The sequence below is a fragment of the Coregonus lavaretus genome, assembly GCF_964263955.1.
Source record: "Coregonus lavaretus genome assembly, chromosome: 7".
Taxonomy (NCBI): Eukaryota; Metazoa; Chordata; class Actinopteri; order Salmoniformes; family Salmonidae; genus Coregonus; species Coregonus lavaretus.
The window spans coordinates 30,509,586-30,535,086 of NC_139994.1; the positions used below are offsets into that span (position 1 = coordinate 30,509,586).

General features: G+C 42.5%; 1 protein-coding gene across 1 annotated transcript in view; it reads right to left on the reverse strand.

The window, feature by feature from the left end:
- Nucleotides 1–1,310: 1,310 nt before the first annotated feature.
- LOC311132822 (claspin-like) overlaps nucleotides 1,311–25,501 on the reverse strand; it is a 32,724-nt gene continuing 8,533 nt past the window's right edge. The window contains exons 7-23 of the mRNA XM_084166168.1: nucleotides 24,274–24,821; nucleotides 23,818–23,994; nucleotides 23,417–23,574; nucleotides 22,959–23,143; nucleotides 17,162–17,214; nucleotides 15,304–15,494; nucleotides 8,132–8,744; nucleotides 7,972–8,032; nucleotides 7,694–7,781; nucleotides 7,531–7,613; nucleotides 6,398–6,556; nucleotides 6,039–6,160; nucleotides 5,226–5,353; nucleotides 4,857–4,986; nucleotides 4,363–4,439; nucleotides 4,020–4,181; nucleotides 1,311–1,665 (exon numbers count right to left, since the gene is read on the reverse strand). Coding sequence (XP_084022294.1) covers nucleotides 1,549–1,665; nucleotides 4,020–4,181; nucleotides 4,363–4,439; nucleotides 4,857–4,986; nucleotides 5,226–5,353; nucleotides 6,039–6,160; nucleotides 6,398–6,556; nucleotides 7,531–7,613; nucleotides 7,694–7,781; nucleotides 7,972–8,032; nucleotides 8,132–8,744; nucleotides 15,304–15,494; nucleotides 17,162–17,214; nucleotides 22,959–23,143; nucleotides 23,417–23,574; nucleotides 23,818–23,994; nucleotides 24,274–24,821 — 3,052 coding nt within the window. The 3' untranslated portion in view covers nucleotides 1,311–1,548. The remainder of the gene's footprint in view (nucleotides 1,666–4,019; nucleotides 4,182–4,362; nucleotides 4,440–4,856; nucleotides 4,987–5,225; nucleotides 5,354–6,038; nucleotides 6,161–6,397; nucleotides 6,557–7,530; nucleotides 7,614–7,693; nucleotides 7,782–7,971; nucleotides 8,033–8,131; nucleotides 8,745–15,303; nucleotides 15,495–17,161; nucleotides 17,215–22,958; nucleotides 23,144–23,416; nucleotides 23,575–23,817; nucleotides 23,995–24,273; nucleotides 24,822–25,501) is intronic.

The following is a 25,501-nucleotide window of genomic DNA, read 5'->3' on the forward strand; positions in this document are numbered from 1 at the left end:
CACTCCTACTTAAAAAAAATAAAATAAAGATATCTGTGACCAATATATGCATATCTGTATTCCCTGTCATGTAAAATCCATAGATCAGGGCCTGATTAATTTATTTAAATTGACTGATTTCCTTTTATGAACTGTAACTCAGACAAATCTGAGTTAGGAAGGACGCTGAATATCCCTTTCGAGCATGGTGCAGTTATTAACTACACTTTGGATGGTGTATCAATACAAAGATACAAGCGTCCTTCCTAACTCAGTTGCCGAGAGGAAGGAAACCTTAAGGATTTCACCATGAGGCAAATGGTGACTAAAACAGTAACAGAGTTTAATGGCTGTGATAGGAGAGAACTGAGGATGGATCAACAACATTGTAGTTACAACACAATACTAACCTAATTGACAGAGTGAAAAGGAAAACTGTACAGAATAAAAAAATATTCCAAAACATGCATCCTGTTTGCAACAATGCACTAAAGTAATACTGCAAAAATGTGGCAAAGCAATTAACATTTTGTCCTGAAAACAAAGTGTTTTGGATTTGCCCCAAAGTACCACTCTCCATATTTTCAAGCATAGTGGTGGCTGCATCATGTTATGGGTATGCTTGTAATCGTTAAGGACTGGGGTGTTTTTCAGGCTAAAAAAGAAACGGAATGTAGGCAAAATCCTAGAGGAAAACCTGGTTCAGTCTGCTTTCCACCAGACACTGGGAGATTAATTCACCTTTCAGCAGGACAATAACATAAAACACAAGGCCAAATCTACACTGTAATTGCATACCAAGAAGACAGTGAATGTTCCCGATTGGCCGATCTACAGTTTTGACTTAAATCTACTTAAAATCTAGAGCAAGACCTGCAAATGGTTGTCTAGCAACGATCAACAACAAATTTGACAGAGTTTGACATAAAAAAATAAAATAGGCCAAATATTGTACAATCCAGGTGTGCAAAGCTCTGGGACTTACCCAGAAAGACACAGTTACAGTATAATTGCTGCCGAAGTGATTCTAACATGTATTGACTCAGGGGTGTGAAAACGTACGTAAATTAGATTTCTGTATTTCATTTTCAATAAATTATCAAACACTTCTAAAAACATGTTTTCACTTTGTCATTATGGGGTATTGTGTGTAGATGGGTGAGAAAAAAAAAATCAATTTCATCCATTTTGAATTCAGACTAACAACAAAATGTGGAATAAGTTAAGGGGTATGAATACTTTCTGAAGGCCCTGAACCTCTATTCACCTACAAGAAACCTGCCTATCTGAGTAGAAGCAAAACCATCAACAAAATACAACAGATAGAGCATGTGTTAAAATATGATTTAATTTACAAACTTAAAACAAATACATTTAATCACCCCAAAAAATTAAAACATTAACCCATTCTATTTACATTATAAAAACATTTTTCAGGACACAAATTAAGTAGTCAGGTGTTGTCCAAAAAGAGCCAATGTGGCCCTGGGAGAAAGTGTGAATGTTGTGGTAGTACACATTCTGGATGTTGTGAGTGTAATTGGCACAACAGGCATAATGTCAGGCACCTCAGTTCTCCAGGTAACAGAAGATACTTCTTTGTGGTCCTTTGGATGCTGGTGCGTTTTCCCGACATGGCCGCTTAGCAGCCGGGGCCAAAACCTCTATTTGTCCCCTCTTCTTCATCTGCAAAATAAAGAGTGAGTCAGAGTTAAATATGAGAAATGACTCCTGTTAAAATCATAGACCAGAACCAGTCAGAGATATACGAAGCTTGTCAACAAACTCTCCACCACGTTAGCAGCAAATGTCCCATTACGATAACATTCCGATTAAGGAATTCTTAATGGAATGTAATTATTTTGGTGCCGGCATGGAGTCCCATTACAATTCTACACGCCCATCAGTGTTTGTTGAGGTCTGTAAATCTACTGTACGGCTCTGAGCAGTATTACAGCTATTTAAAGATCAATTATGCTGCAATTTAAAACAGAACTCCCCAACAGAGTCTTAACACGGTTAGCAGGATCTGGTCACATTTTATTGTAATTATCATTAAATGTCATTATGACGAATAAAAATTAGAGCCAATTTAATAAAGACAATGTCAATGTCCTGAGACAAATTGGAATTTCATGTTTCATGCTGCTTCCCTGATCGGTTCAGAGATTATATACACACAGAGTGTACAAAACATTAGGAACACCTTCGTAATATTGAGTCGCACGCCCTTTTGCCCTTAGAACAGCCTCAATTCGTCGGGCATGGTCTACAAGGTGTTGAAAGCGTTCCACAGGGATGCTGGCCTATGTTGACTCCAATGCTTCCCACAGCTGTGTCAAGTTGGCTGGATGTCCTTTGGATGGTGGACCACTCTTGATACAAACAGAAAATGTTTGAGCATGAAAACCCCAGCAGCGTTGCAGTTGTTGACACACTCAAACCAGTGCGCCTGGCACCTACTACCATACCCCGTTCAAAGGCACTTAAACCTTTTCTTGCCCAGTCACCCTCTGAATGGCACACATACACAATCCATGTCTCAATTGTCTCAAGGCTTAAAAATCCTTCTTTATCCTTTCTCCTCCACTTCATCTACACTGATTGAAGTGACATCAATAAGGGATCATAGCTTTCACCTGGATTCACCTGGTCAGTCTGTCATGGACACTTCCTGTACACAATAATATATAAATAAATATTCCATACAGATGTAGTTTGGACTATAATGTTGTACACATTTTCAGGTAAAAGCCGAGTTGAAGTATATGCAAATATTGTAAAAAGGATGGATAAGAGCGTGCAATGTTTCTAGTCAAAGAAAGACTGCAGTAACACAGCTTTTACCAGTGAAACATTGACAGCTATGGCCTTTGGTGCCACCCTATGGTCTAATATCAGTACTACACTAGAGTCCAACATCACGACTATCACAACAATGTGTAATGGATGTTATCATTCTATAGTGAGGCTTTCTAAAGATAAAAAATAAGTTTACAACACTGACCAACAAGCACCCTCATCCTCCAATGTGTGTTGGGCCCACAGGATTACAGCACATTCAGAAAGTACTCAGACCCCTTGACTTTTTCCAAATGTTGTTACGTTACAGGCTTATTCTAAAAATTTTGAAATGTTTCTTTCCCCCTTCATCAATCTACACACAATACCAAATATGACATTTACATAAGTATTCAGATCCTTTACTCTGTACTTTGTTGTAGCACCTTTGGCAGCGATTACAGCCTCGAGTCTTCTTGGGTATAACGCTACAAGCTTGGCACACACTGTATTTGGGGAGTTTCTCCCATTCTTCTCTGCAGATCCTCTCAAGCTCTGTCAAGTTGGATGGGGAGCGTTGCTTCACAGCTATTTTCAGGTCTCTCCAGAGATGTTTGATCGGGTTCAAGTCCGGGCTCTGGCTGGGCCACTCAAGGACATTCAGAGACTTGTCCCGAAGCCATTCCTGTGTTGTCTTGGCTGTGTGCTTATTAGGGTTGTTGTCCTGTTGGAAGGTGAACCGTCACCCCAGTCTGAGGTCCTGAGCACTCAGGAGCAGGTTCAAGGATCTCTCTGTACTTTGCTCCATTCATCTTTCACTCGATCCTGACTAGTCTCCCAGTCCTTGCCGCTGAAATACATCCCCACAGCATGATGCTGCCACCACTACGCTTCACCGTAGGGATGGTGCCAGGTTTCCTCATGTCCAATTAATCAAATTTACCACAGGTGGACTCCAATCAAGTTGTAGAAACAGCTCAAGGATGATCAATGGAAACAGGATGCACCTGAGCTCAATTTCGAGTCTCTTAGCAAAGGATCTGAATACTTAAATAAATAAGGTGTGTTTTTTATTTTTAATACATTTGCTAACATTTCTAAAAACCAGTTTTCGCTTTGTCATTGTATTGTGTGTAGATTTAATTTAATACATTTTAGAATAAGGCTGTAACGTAACAAAATGTAGAAAAGGGGAAGGGGTCTGAATACTTTCCGAATGTACTGTATAAACGCCATTATCTCTCTATGGTCGGACTTACCTGTTTTTTGGGGGCCTCTGCAGCAGAGGCCTCTTTCTCTGGCGACAGGCTTTGGAAGACAAACCCTCGGGTGTTGCGGGGGGCTAGAGGGTTCCCCTCGGAGATGCAGGCCAGCTTCTGCAGCATGGAGCGGGGCTGGCTGAGCAATGAGCCCCTCTTCACCTGAGGTAGGGGTCAAAGGTTGAATAGAGTTCAAACGGTCAGAGTCATCTAGTCATTTAGTATAGATTCTTAGAGGGAGCAGATTACACAACAGTGAAAATCATAAGTGTCACACTAGAGGGTGATTACTAGTCCAGACTGGACTAGATCGAGTCTGGACTAGTATGAGGAAGGTACTGACCATGGTGGGATGAGAGGGTCTCTGGAAGGGGTTATGAGTTGGGGCTTTCTTCTCCGCCTGGGGTGCATGAGGCAGCTCTGGAATACAAGAGATGGAGGGATTGCGAAAGAGGGTTAAAAAGAGGAGTAACTCAAAAGGAGACATTTGCAGTTATCTTTCTTATATCTCCCATATTTCTTGTAGGGTTGTCACGATACCAGTATCGCGATACTCAGAAGTATCGTGGCAAGGAAACAAAACATTAGGCGGACTGAACTTGCGGAGGAAAACAGTCCCAATGTTGGAAACAAGCAGACTGATGTCGCCCAGAATCTCATGTTTCTCTTCCAAACTACAGCACTCAATATTTTCTATACAGTAGGTTTTTAAAAGGACCAAAGAGTTCAGTCTGCTTTGCGTTTTCCTTTTTGATATGGAAACTCTGGTATCGTAGTATCACGATTCTGGTATCGTGACAACCCTAAGTTCTTGTGTCTCATTCCATTTCAGCTCACCTTTCTTCCTTAGTTTCTTGACAGTCAGTTTCTTGGCCAGCTTCATGAACTGGCTGTCTTCCTCTCCAATCTTGTCCTCCTCTTCCTCGTCCACGTCAAAGTCCTCCCCTTTCTTGGCCTTAGCGTCAGACTAGAAGGACAGAGGGGAGTTGGACACACATATGATACACCACACATAAACACACACTACATAGAAGACAGACCAGGGGTGTAATCATTAGTACAAACTGTAGCAAACAGAACATTTTTTGCAACGAATACGAGAGTTTCTAATGGACAAATTCAGCTAGGTCCCTCCCCGTTTGGTTCCTAGTGAATACACCCCAGTTTACCCTGACAGAATGAGACACTCCCAGATGCTATACATACCTGTTCTCGTAGCCACTGCTCCCTTTCCAGCCTCTCTTTCCTCCTCTGCAGCTCTGCCTGGTCTAGCTCTTCCTCCTCCTCCTCCTCCTCCTCCTCCCCCTCCACGCCATCCATGTCAAAGGCATCGTCTATGGAAGAAAAGCACCACACTATTTAAAAAACATTTCACTTTTATTTTGACAGAGTCAATGTTGTTACCAAGGTCTCTTTTCCAGATGAGCCCTGTTTAGCACAATATCAAAATACACATTAAAATATACTTAATAATACAAATGAAAAGCAAAACACAAATCATAAAAATACTAATCTTTCAGTAATAATATCCCCTAACAGCAGTCTGAAATGCCCTAGAGGCACCAATTTGTCCAATTTTAAAGTGCATTGAGATCATATCCTTCCACACGTAAGGTAAAAAAACAAAACTATAAGCAGATCTACCCAACTCAGTGGATATCGAAGGGATCTCAAGAGTTAGCCATCCCCGAGACCGGGTCTGGTATCTCGTACGTCTATAAGTTAACAATGAAGTAAGGAAGTTTATGCAGGAGGCGTTTAAAAAAATTAAAATAAAGAGAGAAATGCATCGATATACAAGACTTCAAAAAGATACAGCGTACTTTCTGACACAGAATGCGGTTATGTGTACTGAACCTATTGATCGTAATAAAGCGTAGTGCGCTATGATAAACTGCCTCCAACTGACTTTGTTGACAAAGTCAGCACTGGGTTATAACACGACTTGATTAAAGCTTGTGGAATAGAAAAGTATTATATCAGTCTTAGAAGAACACCTTCTCGCACACACACACTCACCGATGTTCTTCCAGCGGAAGCGGCGAGCTCTGCCCGGGCCGTCTGAGTGCAGGTCCCCGTCGGCGAGGTAACGCTCCTGGTACAGCCGCAGTCGCCGCTTGTCGTCGTCAAGGACCTGTTTCCTGTAGACGAGCGGGTTCAAGCAAGCTTTAGGGTAAAAATATTCACACATCCTATGATTGGATTGCTTTTTCCAATAAAAAAACCTGAAACCCCTCTACTACCACACATGACCTATAAAGGTAATGCACATTGTTCATTGTTAAGGTTCTCTTAACGCAATAGGAGTAATAGTGACTATAGAAGTTCTTCTTTGATTGTTTTGTTGAGGTATTTAGAATGTTTGTTTCAGCACTTACATGTGGATCTTGTTGACCTGGTCTTGCAGTTCTTCATCAGGCGGCAGCTCGTCCAGCAGCTCCTCTTCCTCATATTCATTCTCACCGTCATCCTCATCCTCACTGCCCACGTCACTACCCGAGAGCTCAGCCTCAGAGTCCACAAACTCTGCCATGCGCCTAGAGAGCGGGGAAAACACAACCAGATATGAATACAAAGTGGGCTTGAACTATCCTTCCGGAAATGACATTTTAAATTGATGGAGATGCGCAGAAAGAGTGGACGGAGGGTAGGCTAATGTATGCCTAATGCTAATGGCTGGTTAGAGGAATGTGGCTGGCTGATCACAGCTCTCACGTGATATTGGATGAAGCACTCATTCTGATATGACATCACGCTCTGAACTCGGATATTCTCATTGTAGGACGTGTAGGGATGCATTCTGTGCTCAGTCAATAATTTCGATATTAGAAACATACCTCCCCACCCCTAACTTTTTTTACACGACTCACGTGGATGCCCTATTTTGAAATCAAAATGGTGAATATAGCTGAAAAAAGTGACGAGTTTGCATCCCTTATAAGGTATGGACACTTACCCTAAGACCTAAAAGCTATATTGACAGACTAAGGCAGTGATACTCAAACCTTTTCAGCGGGGAACCCATTTTTTCCGGCAGTATTTCTGGGGACCCCATTTTTTGACAGAATTTCTTGCGACACAACACCGAATCTAATGACATTAAAAATAGGTGAATTTCAATTTTTACATCAACAAATAAGAGATGAAAATACATTGGTTATCAAAAGAAACCAATACATTTAACCAATAAAATTTTTTTAAACACATTTTTTAATGGGTTGACCACACTGCAGTTCCCCGACCCAGACTTTGAATACCACTGGACTAAGGTATAGGTGAACGTAGGGGCTAAATGGATGTTGTATGCAGCGTGGGTTTTAACGCCTTCTCTGTATAGAGCATCAATGCCATACCCTCATTGCCAAAGCAAACAGTGCTAAATGACTTGTGCAGGGTTTTAATGCCTTCTCTGGGCTGAGTGCACTTCCTTTAATAGGCTCTATCATCAAAGACACCCAACAGATGTGTGTTTGTCAGATCGTGATTCAGGAACAGTTTTGGCTCTACTTACATTTTCTTCTTTCCTTGACGGGGTGCAAACACAGCCTCCCTCTCCTCCTCTACCTCGTTCTCTCCATCCTCATCATTGTCCTCCTGGAAGTATAGGAAGAAAGAGTTAGTTCACCTGTTTGGGCTATACGTCGTTGACGCAAGCACATGCTTAAGTGCCTTACCTGCTCACTCTGGCTCTCCACGTCTGACAGAAGTAGAAACTCGCAATCCTCTTCTTCCTCCTCCTCTTCCTCCACCAGCTTCTTACTACTGAAACATCACATAATTGCATTTAGCCTTTACAGGGATCAACATTTGGATTTCTTTGTATGTACAGCCTGGGTATATCATAGTGGTTAGTAGAAGAAGTGTAAGACAGTACTCAGTTACTGAATTGAATTAACTTGATTGATACCCAGAGGGGAAATTAGTTATCAGATGTTAGGCTTGCGCTTTTTACCTGTCTTCAGCAGTTGAAGAGTGTGGGGCGGGGCTCGAGTTGGATCGCAATGGGGAGACACCTATATGGAAAGAGATTGAGAAATGGAACCAAAACATTATTCCTGTGTACTACACCCCTATATACCCAATCACCCAGACACACACACACAGGCGCTTACCTTGAGTAGTAAACTTCCCAGAGCAGAGGCCAAGCAGCTGATCCATGTCATCATCTCTGTCCATTTCTAACTCCATCTTCTCCTCCTCCCTCTTCCTCCCTTCCGCTCCCTCCTTCTCCCTTTCTGCCCGTGCGGTAGGGAACACTCCCGAACACAGCCCCAGCAGCTCATCCTCTTGCGTTGCCCCTAGCCCTCCTCCCTCTCGCTTCCTCTCCTCCGCTCCCCCCTTCTGTGTGGTAGAGAACACTCCCGAACACAGCCCTAACAATTCATGCTCCTGCGAGGCCCCAAGCCCCCCCACGCCGCCTTCTCTGGCCGTCCCGAACCCCCCAGAGCACATTCCTAACAGCTCCCCCATGTTAGCGTCCATAGCGTTCTCATCCAGGCTGTCCAGTATGAGCTGTCTCTTGTGGGAGTGTGGGGGGCCGGTACGGGGCCCCACGTTGAGGAAGCCGTCGGCGTCCAGGAGCTGGGAGTCGTCCTCCACGGAGAAGCGTCCCTGCGACGGGGCCCCCAGGGGGCCAGAAGACTCGCCGGGTGAGTGGGGAGTGTACAGGTCCTGGGAGTCCTCCACGGGCAACGAGAGGGAGGGCTCGGAGAGTTTCCCTGAGCTCTGTGGGATGGAGAGAGAGGGATGAGATGCTGGGGATGAGTCTCAGCAAAGGAGTCAGTCTCAGCATTTATTAGAAAACGCCTTTCATCCTCTTTCAACTTCAATTCAGAGATGGCGGAAGTAGGGGTGTGGTAGCACCCTCTGCTGCCGCTCCTCTGAAACTAAAATATATTTGGACAGAAGTTTTAGCCTAATGTAGTAGCTGAAATATGGACACTGACTGTAGGCCTATAACGCTCACATGTAGCTTAATATAATAGTCTTTCTTGCAGTAAAATAATACACCAAATGTAAAATTTTGTCTCTGGGAATAGGAGTGGAGAAATAGGATTTATTTATTTCAGCATCTTGACAGAATGCGAATGCATGATTAGGGACGGTGCAGTCTTTGTCAGCTATTTAAAAGCAGACAGTAGGCTATTTCAAACACATAAAATATGCATCCAAGACGAACTGAAATTTTGTCAGATTCATGATGGATCGTTTTCACTTCCTTGAAACCGGTGAAACTAATGATGTAATTTGGACATATTGCAGGGAAAATCTTTTGCATTTTCGCCCCGGTCCCTACACGTCCTCGCTCTGCGAGCAGAAATGGAAGGGAAAACTTTATCAATGTCAACTAGATTAGGCTTATGAATATTATTGATGCATTCATTGTATCGATTTATTACATTGTTCTGGTGAGCACCGCTTTTTTTGTCTTCTAGGGGCAACAAGTAATGAAAGAGAAGCTGCAGGCCCATCTAATTATAGACAAGTTGGCTAACAAATAGCCTACCAAATGTCAGAAATTATATGCAGAAAAATATCTAAAATAAGGGTGAAAGCAGCCTGGGATGACTGGCCGGGACCGTGACGCACGCGGACAGCAGTGATGCGTCAACCAATTCAGGCTACAAGTGTGCCTAATGACAATCGCCGAATGTCATTACATTAGGGCTGGGCGATATGGCCAAAATATCATAAAACAGTTTTTATTTTTTAATAGGACGATATTTTATGTTTTTTGAATAATAGAAAGTTATAAATTTGCTTGACCCTAGGGTGCCAAATACATGCCACGTGATTTCAATGAGTCTTTCTCCATTCTGATTGTTTTATACTGTTCAATTCAACGAAAAACACTTTTTCAGCATTTTCATCCATTTCTGCAGTCATTTGAGATCTTTTCCACACTGCCACGTAGGGCTGCACGATATGTGCAAACAATCTAGGCCTTACTTTTAACCAAATGTTGCAACTGCGATTGGACTTGCAATTTAGAGCAAAACACTTGGGTGAACTGTTGGAATCATGGAAATAGAATGATTGTTCTAATTCTATAGTTAGAATATAATAGTGGGCACTTTGAATACAGTGTTGTTTAACATGACAACGAATGAAAATGCCAGGGAGGAGTTACTGTGATAGGGTAGGAACCAAAGTGTTGGTAAGTGTTTTTATAGGGGACCCTATAATCTTTGGCTACAGTGAATGTTCTCTTAGCTACTTTATGTAGCTCCGCGTATTCTTCTTTGATCAAGAACATACTGTTGCACAAACATGCTGATTTAGGTCTACACCATCACTGGTATTATCAGGCTGTATAGCTAATTACGTTTGCTCTGACTCAGCCAGCTAACTAACGATTAGCAGCTATCATGTTTTAGGCCCAACTTGCTAAGAAAAAACAAAACTAGCATTTGCAGATGTAAGAAACAAACTAATAATGTAATTATAGAACACTAGTGGATTTATATTAAGCAGCAAAGTGAAAACAGCATTGTCATCATCAACATTGTTGCATGTGCTGCATTGACCATGCAGACTGAACGCAAGTGTCTCGTGGTCGAAGAACAACAAATGCGCTCCTTGATTGACAGGGTGCGGGGCTAGGTCTGTGTGGAAAGCGGCATGGAGTAGCGAACTATAAAAATTGGCATTACACACGGCGTATCACATTTAACAAACCAAACCAACCAAATTCCGTAATAGAAGGTAAAGTAAAAACCCAAACTGGTCCATGCGTCAATACCGGTATATCGTAAAATACGGTATACCGCCCAGCCCTACATAACACTTGGTGTTTTAATAGACGTCGCTTGCCATTCATCAAATGGCGGTGCGTGCACTGTTTTAGATGCTGGAATCATTGTAGAGTGGATCGAACGTGCACAGGTAGCCTATTTTTTGAAGTGATTTGTTTGGCAGTAGCTAGGTTTCCATCCAATTGGCGACAGATTTTCATGCAAATATTCGACAACTTGTATAAAGAAAATATGTGCCTTTTCCCACCAGTGGTGTTTCCACGAAACTGACTTGTTGCAGATAAAAATCTGTGCATGATGTAGTGCACACAAAATATATTTTTTCGCTTAAAAAGGTGCTATATGCAGAAATTGCCCCACCATTTCCTGGTTGCTAAAATTCTAATAGTTTGCTTAACTTCAGTTTGTGACAAAACAAGTGTATAGAATTATTGTATATTGTATTTTCAGCTGGTGTACAAAACTGAAAAATACAAAAACTTGAGCATGGGAAACATAGAACAGATCTACTGCTTAGACTTGCTTTCAATGAGAATGACAGATCTATAACTCATTTCTATGTGAATTTGGTTGGATCCCCAAAAAAGTTACATATTGCAGCTTTAAGTTTTCATGTACCGATTAAAAATCTAAAGTTCAATGTGTTTCCACCGCATTTTCAACTCGACTGATAATTGTGACAAACACTTGCGTTAAATAGCTAAATGTGCCTACTCTGGTCTTGGCACGTGCGCTCTAGCCAACAACTCGCAGATACAGTGCGGGTAAGGTAGTCTACATTATGAGATTAGCCTATTAAGGATAATGATTTGGATTTGTCAAAAACGGCAGTCAAGCATCGATCATCATTTCATCAGAACAAGACCCTCAATATTTATTGGAATGCAGCATCAAGCTCATCATAGTGCACTTTCCCCACCCTGCCAAGTTCATAACATTTCATCTGTAGCTTAATAAACTACATGGTTTCCTGAGTTGTTTTGGGAGGACCACACACACACACACACACCATATCATCGTGTGACTCCCAAGTTTACTTCGATATGATGGTTATTATTACAATATTTGCACAAAGGCGTTTCCACCGCCATTTCTCGCATAATTAATTTTACCGACACAAAAAGATCCCAACATGTCAAACGAACAAATGATCTGTCGGCATTTATGTGTACCGAAACTTCCCGTTTCCATCACAGCTGTTGTGATTTTTTTATATTTTTTTAACGCAGGATTCATTCACATTTTGACAGATGGAATTTAATTACCTTTCCATGACTTTTAACCAAATTTCCATGACCAACAGTTGGCGGCATGACCAACAATTGGCGCTTACTTTTTTTATACGTACATAAAGTATGCGTAATGTGGTATTGACACTGGGATGCTGCTTTCTGATCCCATGTACCATCTCCTGTCATTGTGCAAAGGCTCATTGTGCATGCACACCCAAAGTAGAATACTTAAAACAGATGTGGTCAACCCTCAGTCTGGAGAGCTACTGGGTGTGCATGCTTTTGATCAAGGTCCAGTTGAGCAGCTAATTTCTAATGTGGTTTGTTAGAGGGACTGGAATAAAAGCCTGCACACCCATTAGCTATCCTGGATGATGGTTGACCACCCTTGATGTATAACATTGCAACCAAATACATTTAGTGCTTTTTGAAATAATTTGCTCATTCAATATATCAAAGATCAAATGGCTCTGGTAGGATACAAATATTTTTATTCAGCTGAAGCAAGCCCACACGTTTTCTTCAGGAAATGTACCTTTTCCGAGTTTAGCCATATTTATCTTAGCTACCTTAGAAGTGTTTACTTTGCAGGCTGACTAGCATCTATTGAGTTGCAAAGTAGTTGAAGCCACATAATCCAAAAGGCTTCATCAGATATGTTTTCCTAAAAGAACTGTTTGTGATTCACAAATTATTATTTTGATTCACATGATTCGATTCATTGCGATTGAACCAAATCCCAACTAATACAATGGTGAAGTGAATCGTTTGTTTAGTTAAAAATAATTGTTTAAATTAATCATATGAAAAAAGAAAATTGTAAAAGAAAAAAAAAAGCAAGTCAACTTTGTATGGCCTTAATCACAAGTGTCAGTGGAAGATTTTTGCGGACGAAAACATTAATACATGCGAATAATAACTAAGCAGTTAACTAGAGGGTACAATATGTTTTTTTAATTGGCTACCTAGTTATTAGTCTGTTCTCTATCATATTTATAGGCTAGGCCTACCTGCTGCTGCAATGTCCGACTGTATACCTCCTTTACCAACGGCCCAATCATCTCGCACACATGCAGGTGATGCGCACAGACAGACACGCTTAAGTGTCATGCTGATCCTGGCTGATATGTAGATTTTTATTTGAATTATAAAATATTTAAACTGTGCCTAAATTACATTAACAGAAATTACATTAATTTCCATGATTTCTCCAAAACTTTTCAGATTTTATAATTTTTCAAAACTTTTCCAGGCTGGAAAACACCATTTTAAAAGCATGACTTTTCCAGGATTTTCATAACCGTACGAACTCAGTATACAGTATGACTTTATTCTCATAAAAACCTGTGGATGTAAACATGGTTTATCATCATCATGCCTGGTTGTGTTCATGCTACATTAAAAAGGTAATACATTTTTACAGTGAAATTACACATCTTTACTATTATGCTCATAAAACATCATTTTAATTTTTTTTTTTTTTTTTACATTTTAGTCATTTAAGCAGACGCTCTTATCCAGTTAGTGAGTGCATACATTTTTTTCTTCATAGGTGGTCCCACACCCCCTGTCAAAACTGTTCCGTTGCCCCTGCTTGAATTGTCACGTAACGTATGCATTACTGGGAGACATATATACTGGTGTCTGTGTGGTTATGACTGGCTCTCTCCTGACACTTTTATACTGTCATACAGTGGTACGGAAAACACGGGCCCTTGTCATACAACCCTCCTCTCCTCCCTTTCTGCATCCTTTGACTCTCTATGTCCCCTATCCTCCCGGCCGGCTCGGTCCTCCCCTCCTGCTCCGTGGCTTGACGACTCATTGCGAGCTCACAGAACAGTGCTCCGGGCAGCCGAGCGGAAATGGAGGAAGACTAGACTCCCTGCGGACCTGGCATCTTTTCACTCCCTCCTCTCTACATTTTCTTCATCTGTTTCTGCTGCAAAAGCCACTTTCTACCACTAAATTCCAAGCATCTGCCTCTAACCCTAGGAAGCTCTTTGCCACCTTCTCCTCCCTGCTGAATCCTCCTCCCCCTCCCTCTTCCCTCTCTGTGGATGACTTCGTCAACCATTTTGAAAAGGTTGACGACATCCGATCCTCGTTTGTTAAGTCAAATGACACTGCTGGTCCTGCTCACACTGCCCTACCCTATGCTTTGACTTCTTTCTCCCCTCTCTCTCCAGATGAATACTTGCGACTTGTGACGGCCGGCCGCCCAACAACCTGCCCGCTTGACCCTATCCCCTCCTCTCTTTTCCAGAACATCTCCGGTGACCTTCTCCCTTACCTCACCTCGCTCATCAACTCATCCTTGACCTCTGGCTATGTCCCTTCCGTCTTCAAGAGAGCAAGAGTTGCACCCCTTCTCAAAAAACCAACACTCGATCCCTCTGATGTCAACAACTACAGACCAGTATCCCTTCTTTCTTTTCTCTCCAAAACTCTTGAGCGTGCCGTCTTTAGCCAACTCTCTTGCTATCTCTCTCAGAATGACCTTCTTGATCCAAACCAGTCAGGTTTCAAGACAGTCATTCAACTGAGACTGCTCTTCTCTGTGTCACGGAGGCTCTCCGCACTGCTAAAGCTAACTCTCTCTCCTCTGCTCTTGTCCTTCTAGACCTGTCTGCTGCCTTTGATACTGTGAACCATCAGATCCTCCTCTCCACCCTCTCCGAGTTGGGCATCTCCGGCGCGGCTCACTCTTGGATTGCGTCCTACCTGACAGGTCGCTCCTACCAAGTGGCGTGGCGAGAATCTGTCTCCGCACCCCGTGCTCTCACCACTGGTGTCCCCCAGGGTTCAGTTCTAGGCCCTCTCCTATTCTCGCTATACACCAAGTCACTTGGCTCTGTCATATCCTCACATGGCCTCTCCTATCATTGCTACGCAGACGACACACAACTAATCTTCTCCTTTCCCCCTTCTGATAACCAGGTGGCGAATCGCATCTCTGCATGTCTGGCAGCACAGTTCCCGCTCAACCCAGTCAAAACTGTTCGCTGCTCTGGCACCCCAATGGTGGAACAAGCTCCCTCACGACGCCAGGACAGCGGAGTCACTCACCACCTTCCGGAGACACTTGAAACCCCCACCTCTTTAAGGAATACCTGGGATAGGATAAAGTAATCCTTCTACCCCCCCAATTTTTTTTATTAAAAAATAAATATAGAAAGTGGTTATCCCACTGGCTATAAGGTGAATGCAACAATTTGTAAGTCACTCTGGATAAGAGCGTCTGCTAAATGACGTAAATGTAAAAACATCAACCCTCCTAAACTGTCAGTGTCTTACCTTGGAGGCAGATCCCAGGAAGCTGGGTCTGAAGAAGCAGGGTGAGGGGGAGCGGAAGGTGCTGGCTGACAGGCCCCTGCCTCCTGTGGTGCTGCGGTTGACAGGCTGGTAAGAAGGCAGCATGGAGCCCAGCAGCTCAAAACTACTGTTGTGACTGTTGTCCTTGGCCAGGGACAGAGAATCTTCCTCCTCTGTAGCGAAAAAGACAGAACGTCAATTAAATTTGACCAGTGAAACTTCAATTTTTCATTATCAAAATGGTTTAACCTACACTACCGTTCAAAAGTTTGGGTTCACTTAGAAATGTCATTGTTTTCGAAAGAAGAGCAATTTTTTTGCCCATTAAAATAACAAATTGATCAGAAATACAGTGTAGACATTGTTAATGTTGTAAATGGCTATTGTAGCTGGAAACGGCTGATTTTTTATGGAATATCTACATAGGCGAACAGAGGCCCATTATCAGCAACCATCAGTCCTGTGTTCCAATGGCACGTTGTTTGCTAATCCAAGTTTATCATTTTAAAAGGCTAATTGATCATTAGAAAAACCTTTTGCAATTATGTTAGCACAGCTGAAAACTGTTGTGCTGATTTAAAGAAGCAATAAAACTGGCCTTCTTGAGACTAGTTGAGTATCTGGAGCATCAGCAATTGTGGGTTCGATTACAGGCTCAAAATGGCCAGAAACAAATAACTTTCTTCTGAAACTCGTCAGTCTATTATTGTTATGAGAAATGAAGGCTATTCCATGCGAGAAATTGCCAAGAAACTGAAGATCTCATACAACGCTGTGTACTACTCCCTTCACAGAACAGTGCAAACTGGCTCTAACCAGAATAGAAAGAGGAGTGGGAGGCCCCGGTGCACAACTGAGCAACAGTGAAGCGGCGACTCCGGGATGCTGACCTTCTAGGCAGAGATGCAAAGAAAAAGCCATATCTCAGACTGGCCAATAAAAATAAAAGATTAAGATGGGCAGTCTGAGATATGGCTTTTTCTTTGCAACTCTGCCTAGAAGGTCAGCATCCCGGAGTCGCCTCTTCACGGTTGACGTTGAGACTGGTGTTTTGCGGGTACTATTTAATGAAGCTGCCAGTTGAGGACCTGTGAGGCGTCTGTTTCTCAAACTAGACACTAATGTATTTGTCCTCTTGCTCAGTTGTGCACCGGGGCCTCCCACTCCTCTTCCTATTCTGGTTAGAGCCAGTTTACGCTGTTCTGTGAAGGGAGTAGTACACAGTGTTGTACGAGATCTTCAGTTTCTTGGCAATTTCTCACATGGAATAGCCTTCATTTCTCAGAACAAGAATAGACTGACGAGTTTCAGAAGAAAGTTATTTGTTTCTGGCCATTTTGATTCTGTAATCGAACCCACAATTGCTGATGCTCAAATAGTCTCAAGAAGGCCAGTTTTATTGCTTCTTTAAATCAGCACAACAGTTTTCAGCTGTGTTACAAAAGGGTTTTCTAATGATCAATTAGCCTTTTAAAATGATACACTTGGATTAGCAAACACAACGCGCCATTGGAACACAGGACTGATGGTTGCTGATAATGGGCCTCTGTACGCCTATGTAGATATTCCATAAAAAAATCTGCCGTTTCCAGCTACAATAGCAATTCACAACATTAACAATGGCTACACTGTATTTCGGATCAATTTGATGTTATTTTAAATGGAAAAAATAATTGCTTTTCTTTCGAAAACAAGGACATTTCTAAGTGTCCCCAAACTTTGGAACGGTAGTGTACACTGGAAAAAAGACACCCGATTCCATCAACGATGAGAGTATTTTCTGAAGTAGCATAGTTGTGACAATTTACTTGAAAGTGAAAGATGTTCGGTCTCTACTCACCCATCTTTGTGTAACTGTCTTGACCACCAGGCTCTGTCCTCTTTACACCATCTCTGTAAGAGAGACTAAATGTCAACAACTTGGGACAGATAACATACACTATCTTATTGAGCATATACACCTTACACCAGTGTTACATTGCCACTTTTTTTTTTTTCACATGTAGTTTAGTCTTATTCATTTTGACTAAAATATAAGTCTTCGTCACATTTGTCATTTTAATAATGATTTAGTGTAGTTATTAGTCTATTATTGCTTCATTAACCTATAGTAAACATAAATCACGACTTCCATGTGCGTAAACATGCATAGCCTTGTCCTACCAAGATATTTTTCTGCATAACATCCTATTCTCTCCCAACAGCAGAAATATGACAAACATAAGAATATCATAATCTGGCACGGAGAGAGCGAAAGAGCAGCACAAATATCCAGAAGGTGCCGCAAATTGCCATTGTTATCAACGTTCCACAGCCACACATTGGTGTCCAAAAGTAGAACGGGAGCTAATGACTGTTTCGCCCAGTGAAACAAAACCTTGAGTACGAATCGAGTCCCAAGTCCTAGTCACGAGTCCCTATGGCTGAAGTCTGAGTCCCAGTGCTCAAGTCTGAGTCGATGGGTTCACATAAACTCTAAATAAAGTTATTTACCCAGTCAGATATAGTGAAGTGGCAAGAGGAATTTAGTCAATAAATTGAATTTAGTCAATAAATTGTTAATTTAATCTAAAATAATTGTTTAAATTAAAATCATATGAATCGTCCAAAAAGGTAAATAAACTTTGTATGGCCTTATTCGCAAATGCCTTACTTTTTTGGGGGGACATGACGAAAACATGAATACATGCTAATAATAGCAAAACAATTAACTAGAGGGTACCATATATATATATATATATATATATATATATATATATATATATATATATATATATATATATATATATATATATATATATATATATATATATATATATATATATATATATATATATATATATATGTTTTGAATTGGCTACCAAGTTATTAGCTTGTTCTCTATCATATTCTATAGGCTAGGCCTCCAACGGTCTCGCTGTCCTTGAGCACACCCGTCTCGCACACATGCAGGTGATGCGCACAAATACAGTCGTGGTCAAAAGTTGAGAATTACACACATATTAATTTTCAAAGTCTGCTGCCTCAGTTTTTATGATGGCAATTTGCATATACTCCAGAATGTTATGAAGAGTGATCAGATGAATTGCAATTAATTGCAAAGTCCCTCTTTGCCATGAAAATGAACTTAATCCCCAAAAAACATTTCCACTGCATTTCAGCCCTGCCACAAAAGGACCAGCTGACATGTCAGTGATTCTCTTGTTATCACAGGTGAGAGTGTTGACGAGGACAAGGCTGGAGATCACTCTGTCATGCTGATTGAGTTAGAATAACATACTGGAAGCTTTAAAAGGAGGGTGGTGCTTGAAATCATTGTTCTTCCTCTGATAACCATGGTTACCTGCAAGGAAACACGTGCCGTCATCATTGCTTTGCACAAAAAGGGCTTCACAGACATGGATATTGCTGCTAGTAAGATTGCACCTAAATCAACCATTTATCGGATCATCAAGAACTTCAAGGAGAGAGGTTCAACTGTTGTGAGGAAGGCGTCAGGGCGCCCAAGAAAGTCCAGCAACCGCCAGGACCGTCTCCTAAAGTTGATTCAGCTGCGGGATCGGGGCACCACCAGTGCAGAGCTTGCTCAGAAATGGCAGCAGGCAGGTGTGAGTGCATCTGCACGCACAGTGAGGCGAAGACTTTGAGGATGGCCTGGTGTCAAGAAGGGCAGCAAAGAAGCCACTTCTCTCCAGGAAAAACATCAGGGACAGACTGATATTCTGCAAAAGGTACAGGGATTGGACTGCTGAGGACTGGGGTAAAGTCATTTTCTCTGATGAATCCCCTTGCTGATTGTTTGGGGCATCCGGAAAAAAGCTTGTACGGAGAAGACAAGGTGAGCGCTACCATCAGTCCTGTGTCATGCCAACAGTAAAGCATCCTGAGACCATTCATGTGTGGGGTTGCTTCTCAGCCAAGGGAGTGGGCTCACTCACAATTTTGCCTAAGAACACAGCCATGAATAAAGAATGGTAGCAACACATCCTCCGAGAGCAACCTCCCAACCATCCAGGAACAGTTTGGTGACGAACAATGCCTTTTCCAGCATGATGGAGCGCCTTGCCATAAGGCAAAAGTGATAACTAAGTTGCTCGGGGAACAAAACATCGACATTTCGGGTCAATGGCCAGGAAACTCCCCAGACCTTAATCCCATTGAGAACTTGTGGTCAATCCTCAAGAGGCGGGTGGACAAACAAAAACCCACAAATTCGGACAAACTCCAAGCATTGATTATGCAAGAATGGGCTGCCATCAGTCAGGATGTGGCCCAGAAGTTGATTGACAGCATGCCAGGGCGGATTGCAGAGGTTTTGAAAAAGAAGGATCAACACTGCAAATATTGACTCTTTGCATAAACTAAATGTAATTGTCAATAAAAGCCTTTGACACTTACGGAATGCTTGTATTTATACTTCAGTATACCATAGTAACATCTGACAAAAATATCTAAAAACACTGAAGCAGCAAACTTAGTGAAGACCAATACTTGTGTCATTCTCCAAACTTTTGACCACGACTGTAGAAACGCTAAAGCACGGGTGTCAAACTCATTCCATGGAGGGCCTAGTGTCTGCAGATATTTGGTTTTTCCTTTTAATTAAATACTAGACAACCAGGTGTGGGGAGTTCCTTACTAATTAGTGACATTAATTCATCAATTAAAGTACAAGGGAGGAGCGAAAACCTGCAGATACTCACTCGGCCCTCAGTGGAGTTAAACACCTGTGTGCTAAAGTGGCATTCCGATCAGGGTTGATGTGTTGGTTTTTATTTGACTGATAAAATATTTAAAAACTGTGCCTAAATAAATTACATTTACAGAAATTAATTTCCATGACTTTTCAGATTTGATCTTTCTCCAAAACTTTTCCAGGCCTGGAAAATAACATTTTAGAATTCCATGACTTTTCCAGGATTTTCATGACAGTACGAACCCCAATACTCCATGGAGAGAAAAGCATAGCTAGAATGTTGTTTTACTATTAAACTCAATGCTGCAATTGTTTTTAATTTCATAAAGCAGTTTATTTTTACTTTATTTTTGTACTTTTGCACCTTTTTCGTGATATCCAATTGGTAGTTAGTCTTGTCCCATCGCTGCAACTCCCGTACAGACTAGGGAGAGGTGAAGGTCGAGAGCCATGCTTCCTCCAAAACACGACCCTGCTAAGCCGCACTGCTTCTTGACACACTACTCACTTAACCCGGAAGCCAGCCGCACCAACGCATCGGAGGAAACACCGTACAACTGCCGACCTAAGTCAGCATGCAGGCGCCTGGCCCACCACAAGGAGTCGCTAGAGCGCGATGGGACAAGGACATCGCGGCCGGCCTAACCCTCCGCTAACCCGGACAACGCTGGGCCAATTGTACGCCGCCTCATGGGTCTCCCGGTCACGGCCGGTTGTGACACAGCCTGGGATCGAACCTAGGTCTGTAGTGACGCTTCAAGCACTGCGATGCAGTGCCTTAGACCACTGTGCCACTCGGGTGGCAGGTTGTGTTTCTTAACCAGGCAAAGGGTAGCAAACTAGAAGGCTGGTGGTGACTGGTTAGCAAGAAAGTCGTCTGCAAAATGTGTAGAATCGGAGGTGGAGCTGGAGACGGTCTGCCCATGCTCATCGCTTGCTTCCCTGCAGCTAACCAGCTGATGTAGGCTGTGTGTGCCAGGTGTGGCATGTCCTTCCAAATGCTGAACAGAACTGCGCATCTGTGCTGCTAATGGAGTTGTTTGACAAATTAGTCACATTTTTGAGGACGAAATTAACACTGGCTTACACACATTTTAAATACATTATTTGAATCCACTAATCACATTACAGTGGAGAATGATTGAAACATTTCAAAAGGACAGATATCTGGACGTTTATGGATACAGATAGCACCCTGTTCTCCACACAAGGCTGCCCATGACCGCTGACACGGAGCAGTACCTCGCAAGGGTCATGACTTGCGCTCATGGGTTGAGGATCAAACATTCCTGCTAGGCAAAGTTCTGAACACCCCCTTCCTGGGGGCCAGTTTTATGACTTAACAGCCGGTCAGTAGACTCCTTTTGGTCTCTAGTATGGGAAGAAAGAATTTCCCTGTGAGACAAAGGAAGTCCTCCCGCCAAGACCCCAATATCCAAAAGTGGATAATGAAACAATATTCCTACTTAAAAGAATGTGGGAAATGGTCAGTGGGGATCTAAAGAATAATCATGTCATATTGTTTATTATTTTGTGATGTCGTTAAGGATGGTATCAAGTAATAACTAACTCGGAAAGTGTACATATTCTATCTATTAAGTTTACATTAAATGTTGTATAAAATATATGATTTTTAGTGAAGATTGGAATGTGATTTTAGTCTTCTAATGAGATCGTTTTTCATATAAACTATGCACAGTGACTAGCCACGCCCCGAGTGACAGAGATCGTGTAAACATGATGGAACACACCTTTTACCCCGAGTGCATAAAAAGCCTTGAAAAACAAAATCAACCTTTAGACCAGCAGACGTGAAGCGTGAGCTAAACGTTGCAAATGGTTGAAACTCTACAGACCAATAAGCGTGAAGCGTGAGCTAAACGTTACAAAATGGTTTAAAACTACAACTCCATTACCAAAGGAAGACCAGCAGACATGAAGCATGAGCCAAACGTTACAAATGGTTGAATTTCTACAAGACCAGATTGACCAGAAAACGTGAGATGTTAGTCCACACGTTTGAAATTAAGAAACTCTACATGAGGTGAAGAAGAAGACAATGCACTAGACCTTATCATTTCAGTCCGCAGCTGGCATGTATAGTCGTCTACAGAACTTTCACTAAAGACACGAAGGGGGAAGGACAATCCCTTTCAGACAACCGCTGGTATATCTGAAGTATCCATTCTAACCAGCACTACAATCAGAAACTATACCAAGGACATTGGTTTGCCCACCAGAGATACCAGAGTCCTACATCATCAACTCAACTTTCGAGGACAGCTACACGTAAATACATGTTGCATTTCTAATTCGAATTAGCGTTTTTAGGGTGCATAGGTATTATGATTACTGTGCGCATAGTCTCCAAAGTAACCACGATAGTTTGAATCTCTGTCTCTCCCTTCCACTCTGACCCTCCTTCTACCCAAGCAGTCATGCGATTGTTACTCCAGTCCACTAGGGACCTGTTTTCATTGTATTACGTTAGTAATCAATAACCTGTGTGTTTGTATTGTGTTATCATTTAGTTAGTAAATAAATAATTAAGCCAATTTGTGTATTGCAGATTCATCAATAAGGTTAGGGTTCTTGCAGGTTCAAGGATTATGCGACGTTCAGAATGATACTGATATGCGGTAATTATTTGATAAGTGACTGTTATCGATATATAACATATCTTCTAAGAGTTTAATTCGGGAGATGGTAACTCGTTAAACAACTTCTTCCGCGGTGCCCCAAATTCCCAATGAGTTAACTGTTACATGATTAATTTAAATAGAGTGACAATTAAACATAGTTAGGTGATTCGATAAATAACAGTCATACATTAAAAGTAAGTAATGTCACTAGATACTTTGCCTTTGTCTTCCACAGGCCTGCAATCTAAAGGCCAAGTACTGTCAGCCTATGTAAATATCAGCACCACACACACGCATACCCGGTGCGCGAGCAGGAGCTGTTGGCAAACAGCATGAGTGTTCCATCTGTGTTGAGCAGGTCTGGTGGGGGAGAGGGACCTTTTAACCTTAACGGGGAGGGGCTCCTCACACTGCTCTGGGCCACGCTGCCCTCATCTTCATCATCTTCCTCACCATCACCACCCCCCAGTAGCTCATCTATGCCCTGTGGAGTGACAAACAGATTTTGACAAACTCTGAACCACACCTACTTCATGTTTCCCTTAACATTACTTGGACAACACATTCCCTCTCCTGGTCCATTACCCCTAGTCTAATTTATCACTTAAAGGTTTGGTCTTTAATATTTTGGTTCTTCTTCGAGCACCACCATGAAAAGTATACGGAAAACTCACTGACTGACACACAATCAAATAATCAAAAAGACGCAGGTGCGGTGGATGGGGGTAGACTATCAAAGCAGACGATCCACTCTTACCTCTTCCCCCTCGGAATCCGTCATTTCCTCTTCCTCCTCTTCCTCGCCACAGTCCTCGTTGTCTAGGCGATAGAGGGCGGCCTTCCGTTCTCTATCCTCCCGTCTCTTTACGGCCATGGCCTGCTGCAGACGGGACTTCAGGTTGGTCAGCTTCTCACCTGAGGACAGAGGGAACACAGGACTGGTTAGGAAATATTAATGTAGCCAGTAGACAGAGAAATGAAGACGTTTGGAAATATGTGTCGTGGTAGATTTCAGGAACCTGGCTTGCTATGTATCATACAGGACGCAGTGCAGTTACCTCTTTAGAGTGTGTGGAGGTTTAGAGAGAACGTGAGTGTGTGAGAGATGGTGTTTGTACCAGGCCTGGTGTGATGTACGGTACTGTACTATGTCCATACCAGGAGCGGTGTGTGCAGCCTCCTCCTCCCCCTCTTTGATGGTGGTGGTGACAAAGTCTTGGTGGAGCTCCTCGCCGCTGTCTTTCCGGATGACGCTGAGCTGCACGGTGCGTTCCCCTCTTGGCCGGGCCACGGGCTGGACGTGACGTAGATACCGCTCCTTCAGCGCCTCCACGCCTAAGGGGGAAACAAACGGGTTAACTACAGATGATACATTACAACCAACTTGACTGGGTTACTTCAACCCATTTCATTCAAGCTCACCCATTTTGCCACTATACAGTGTGCTAGAGCGGTGGCTTGAGTTGTGTCCCACCAAAATAATTTTGTGCACCACATAAAATTGACAAAAGCATGCATCTAAACAATGTTTTAAACCCCGACCCACCATTTGGGAAATATTGTGCTAGAGAGCTCTGACATTACAGAGCTGAATACATTTTGTTGTGCTCTCACCTGGGTTAACCTGAGGGGGCTCCAGATCGAAGGACCCATCGTCAGCACACAGTTTAGAAACAGGTGGGGGCTCCACCCCCAACTCCCTCAGTCTGGCCAGCCTGTCCTTCTTGGGTTTGGTGACGGGTGGTGCTACGGGCTCCACACTAGCTGGAGCAGGTAGGGGCTGAGCGACATACCCATCCCCTGCTTTCACCTCCATCTCCTGGGCTTGGGAGTCCGAGGCCTCTGCCTGGTTCTGCTCTAGAGGTTCAGCCTCCATAGACTCTGGTGGTGGAATTTCAGCACCATCCAACCCTGAAATATTGGCCCCCTGCATAATGGCGGCCAGTTCAGGTAGTGGGGATTCATCGTCGTCGGGCTCCTGGGTTGGAGAGGTCTCACCTGCCCTGCTGTGGTTCTTCTGGTGTGTGGAGGTGGCCGTTGGCTGGGGGAGAGCCTGGGTCTGGGTGGAGGTTGGGTCCAGGGAGGCTGGGGACTGTTGGGGCTCCTCGGGTTGAGGTGGTGCTGGGGTTGCCTCCTTTATCAAGTCCTGATACTTGGCAGACCTTTGAACAGGTGGAAAAACAGTTTTATATCCTTAAAGGAGCAATCTGCTATTCAAACAATAACACCACTGTTTTGGTTAAAAGTTCAGGGATGTGGCTGGAGAAATGCAACAACTCAAATTCAAATACAGAGCTATGGATGCAAGGACTATTAGGACTGGGAATTGCCAGGGACCTCACGATAGGATATTATCACAATACTTAGGTGCCGATAAGATATGTATTGCGATTCTATATGTATTGAGATATGATACTGCGATATTATTGCGATTCGATGATCCAAACATATTGCTCACTACATGTCTGCTGCAGAGAGACAAGAGAGCGCATGAGAAAATGAGTTTCAGTCATGGAAATAAAAGTGCTGAAAACATGTTGGCTAACTATTTAAAAAGAAGATCAAGAACAAGCTATTGGATGAAAAATACAGGCATTTTGGTGCAACCTAGCAAAATAAAACAAAAAATAAATATCTTTACAAATCGACACTTGCAGTCAAAGTATCGATACAATATCAACCGAAATAATATTTCAATATATAACTGTATCAATATCCCCCCTTACAACCACCTATATCAACATTATAATTTTAACCATGTTTTGAGGCTATACAGTTTGTTTACAATTAAATTGTTTACAAACAAAGGAGTTACACTATTTGGGGTTCTGATAGGGTATGA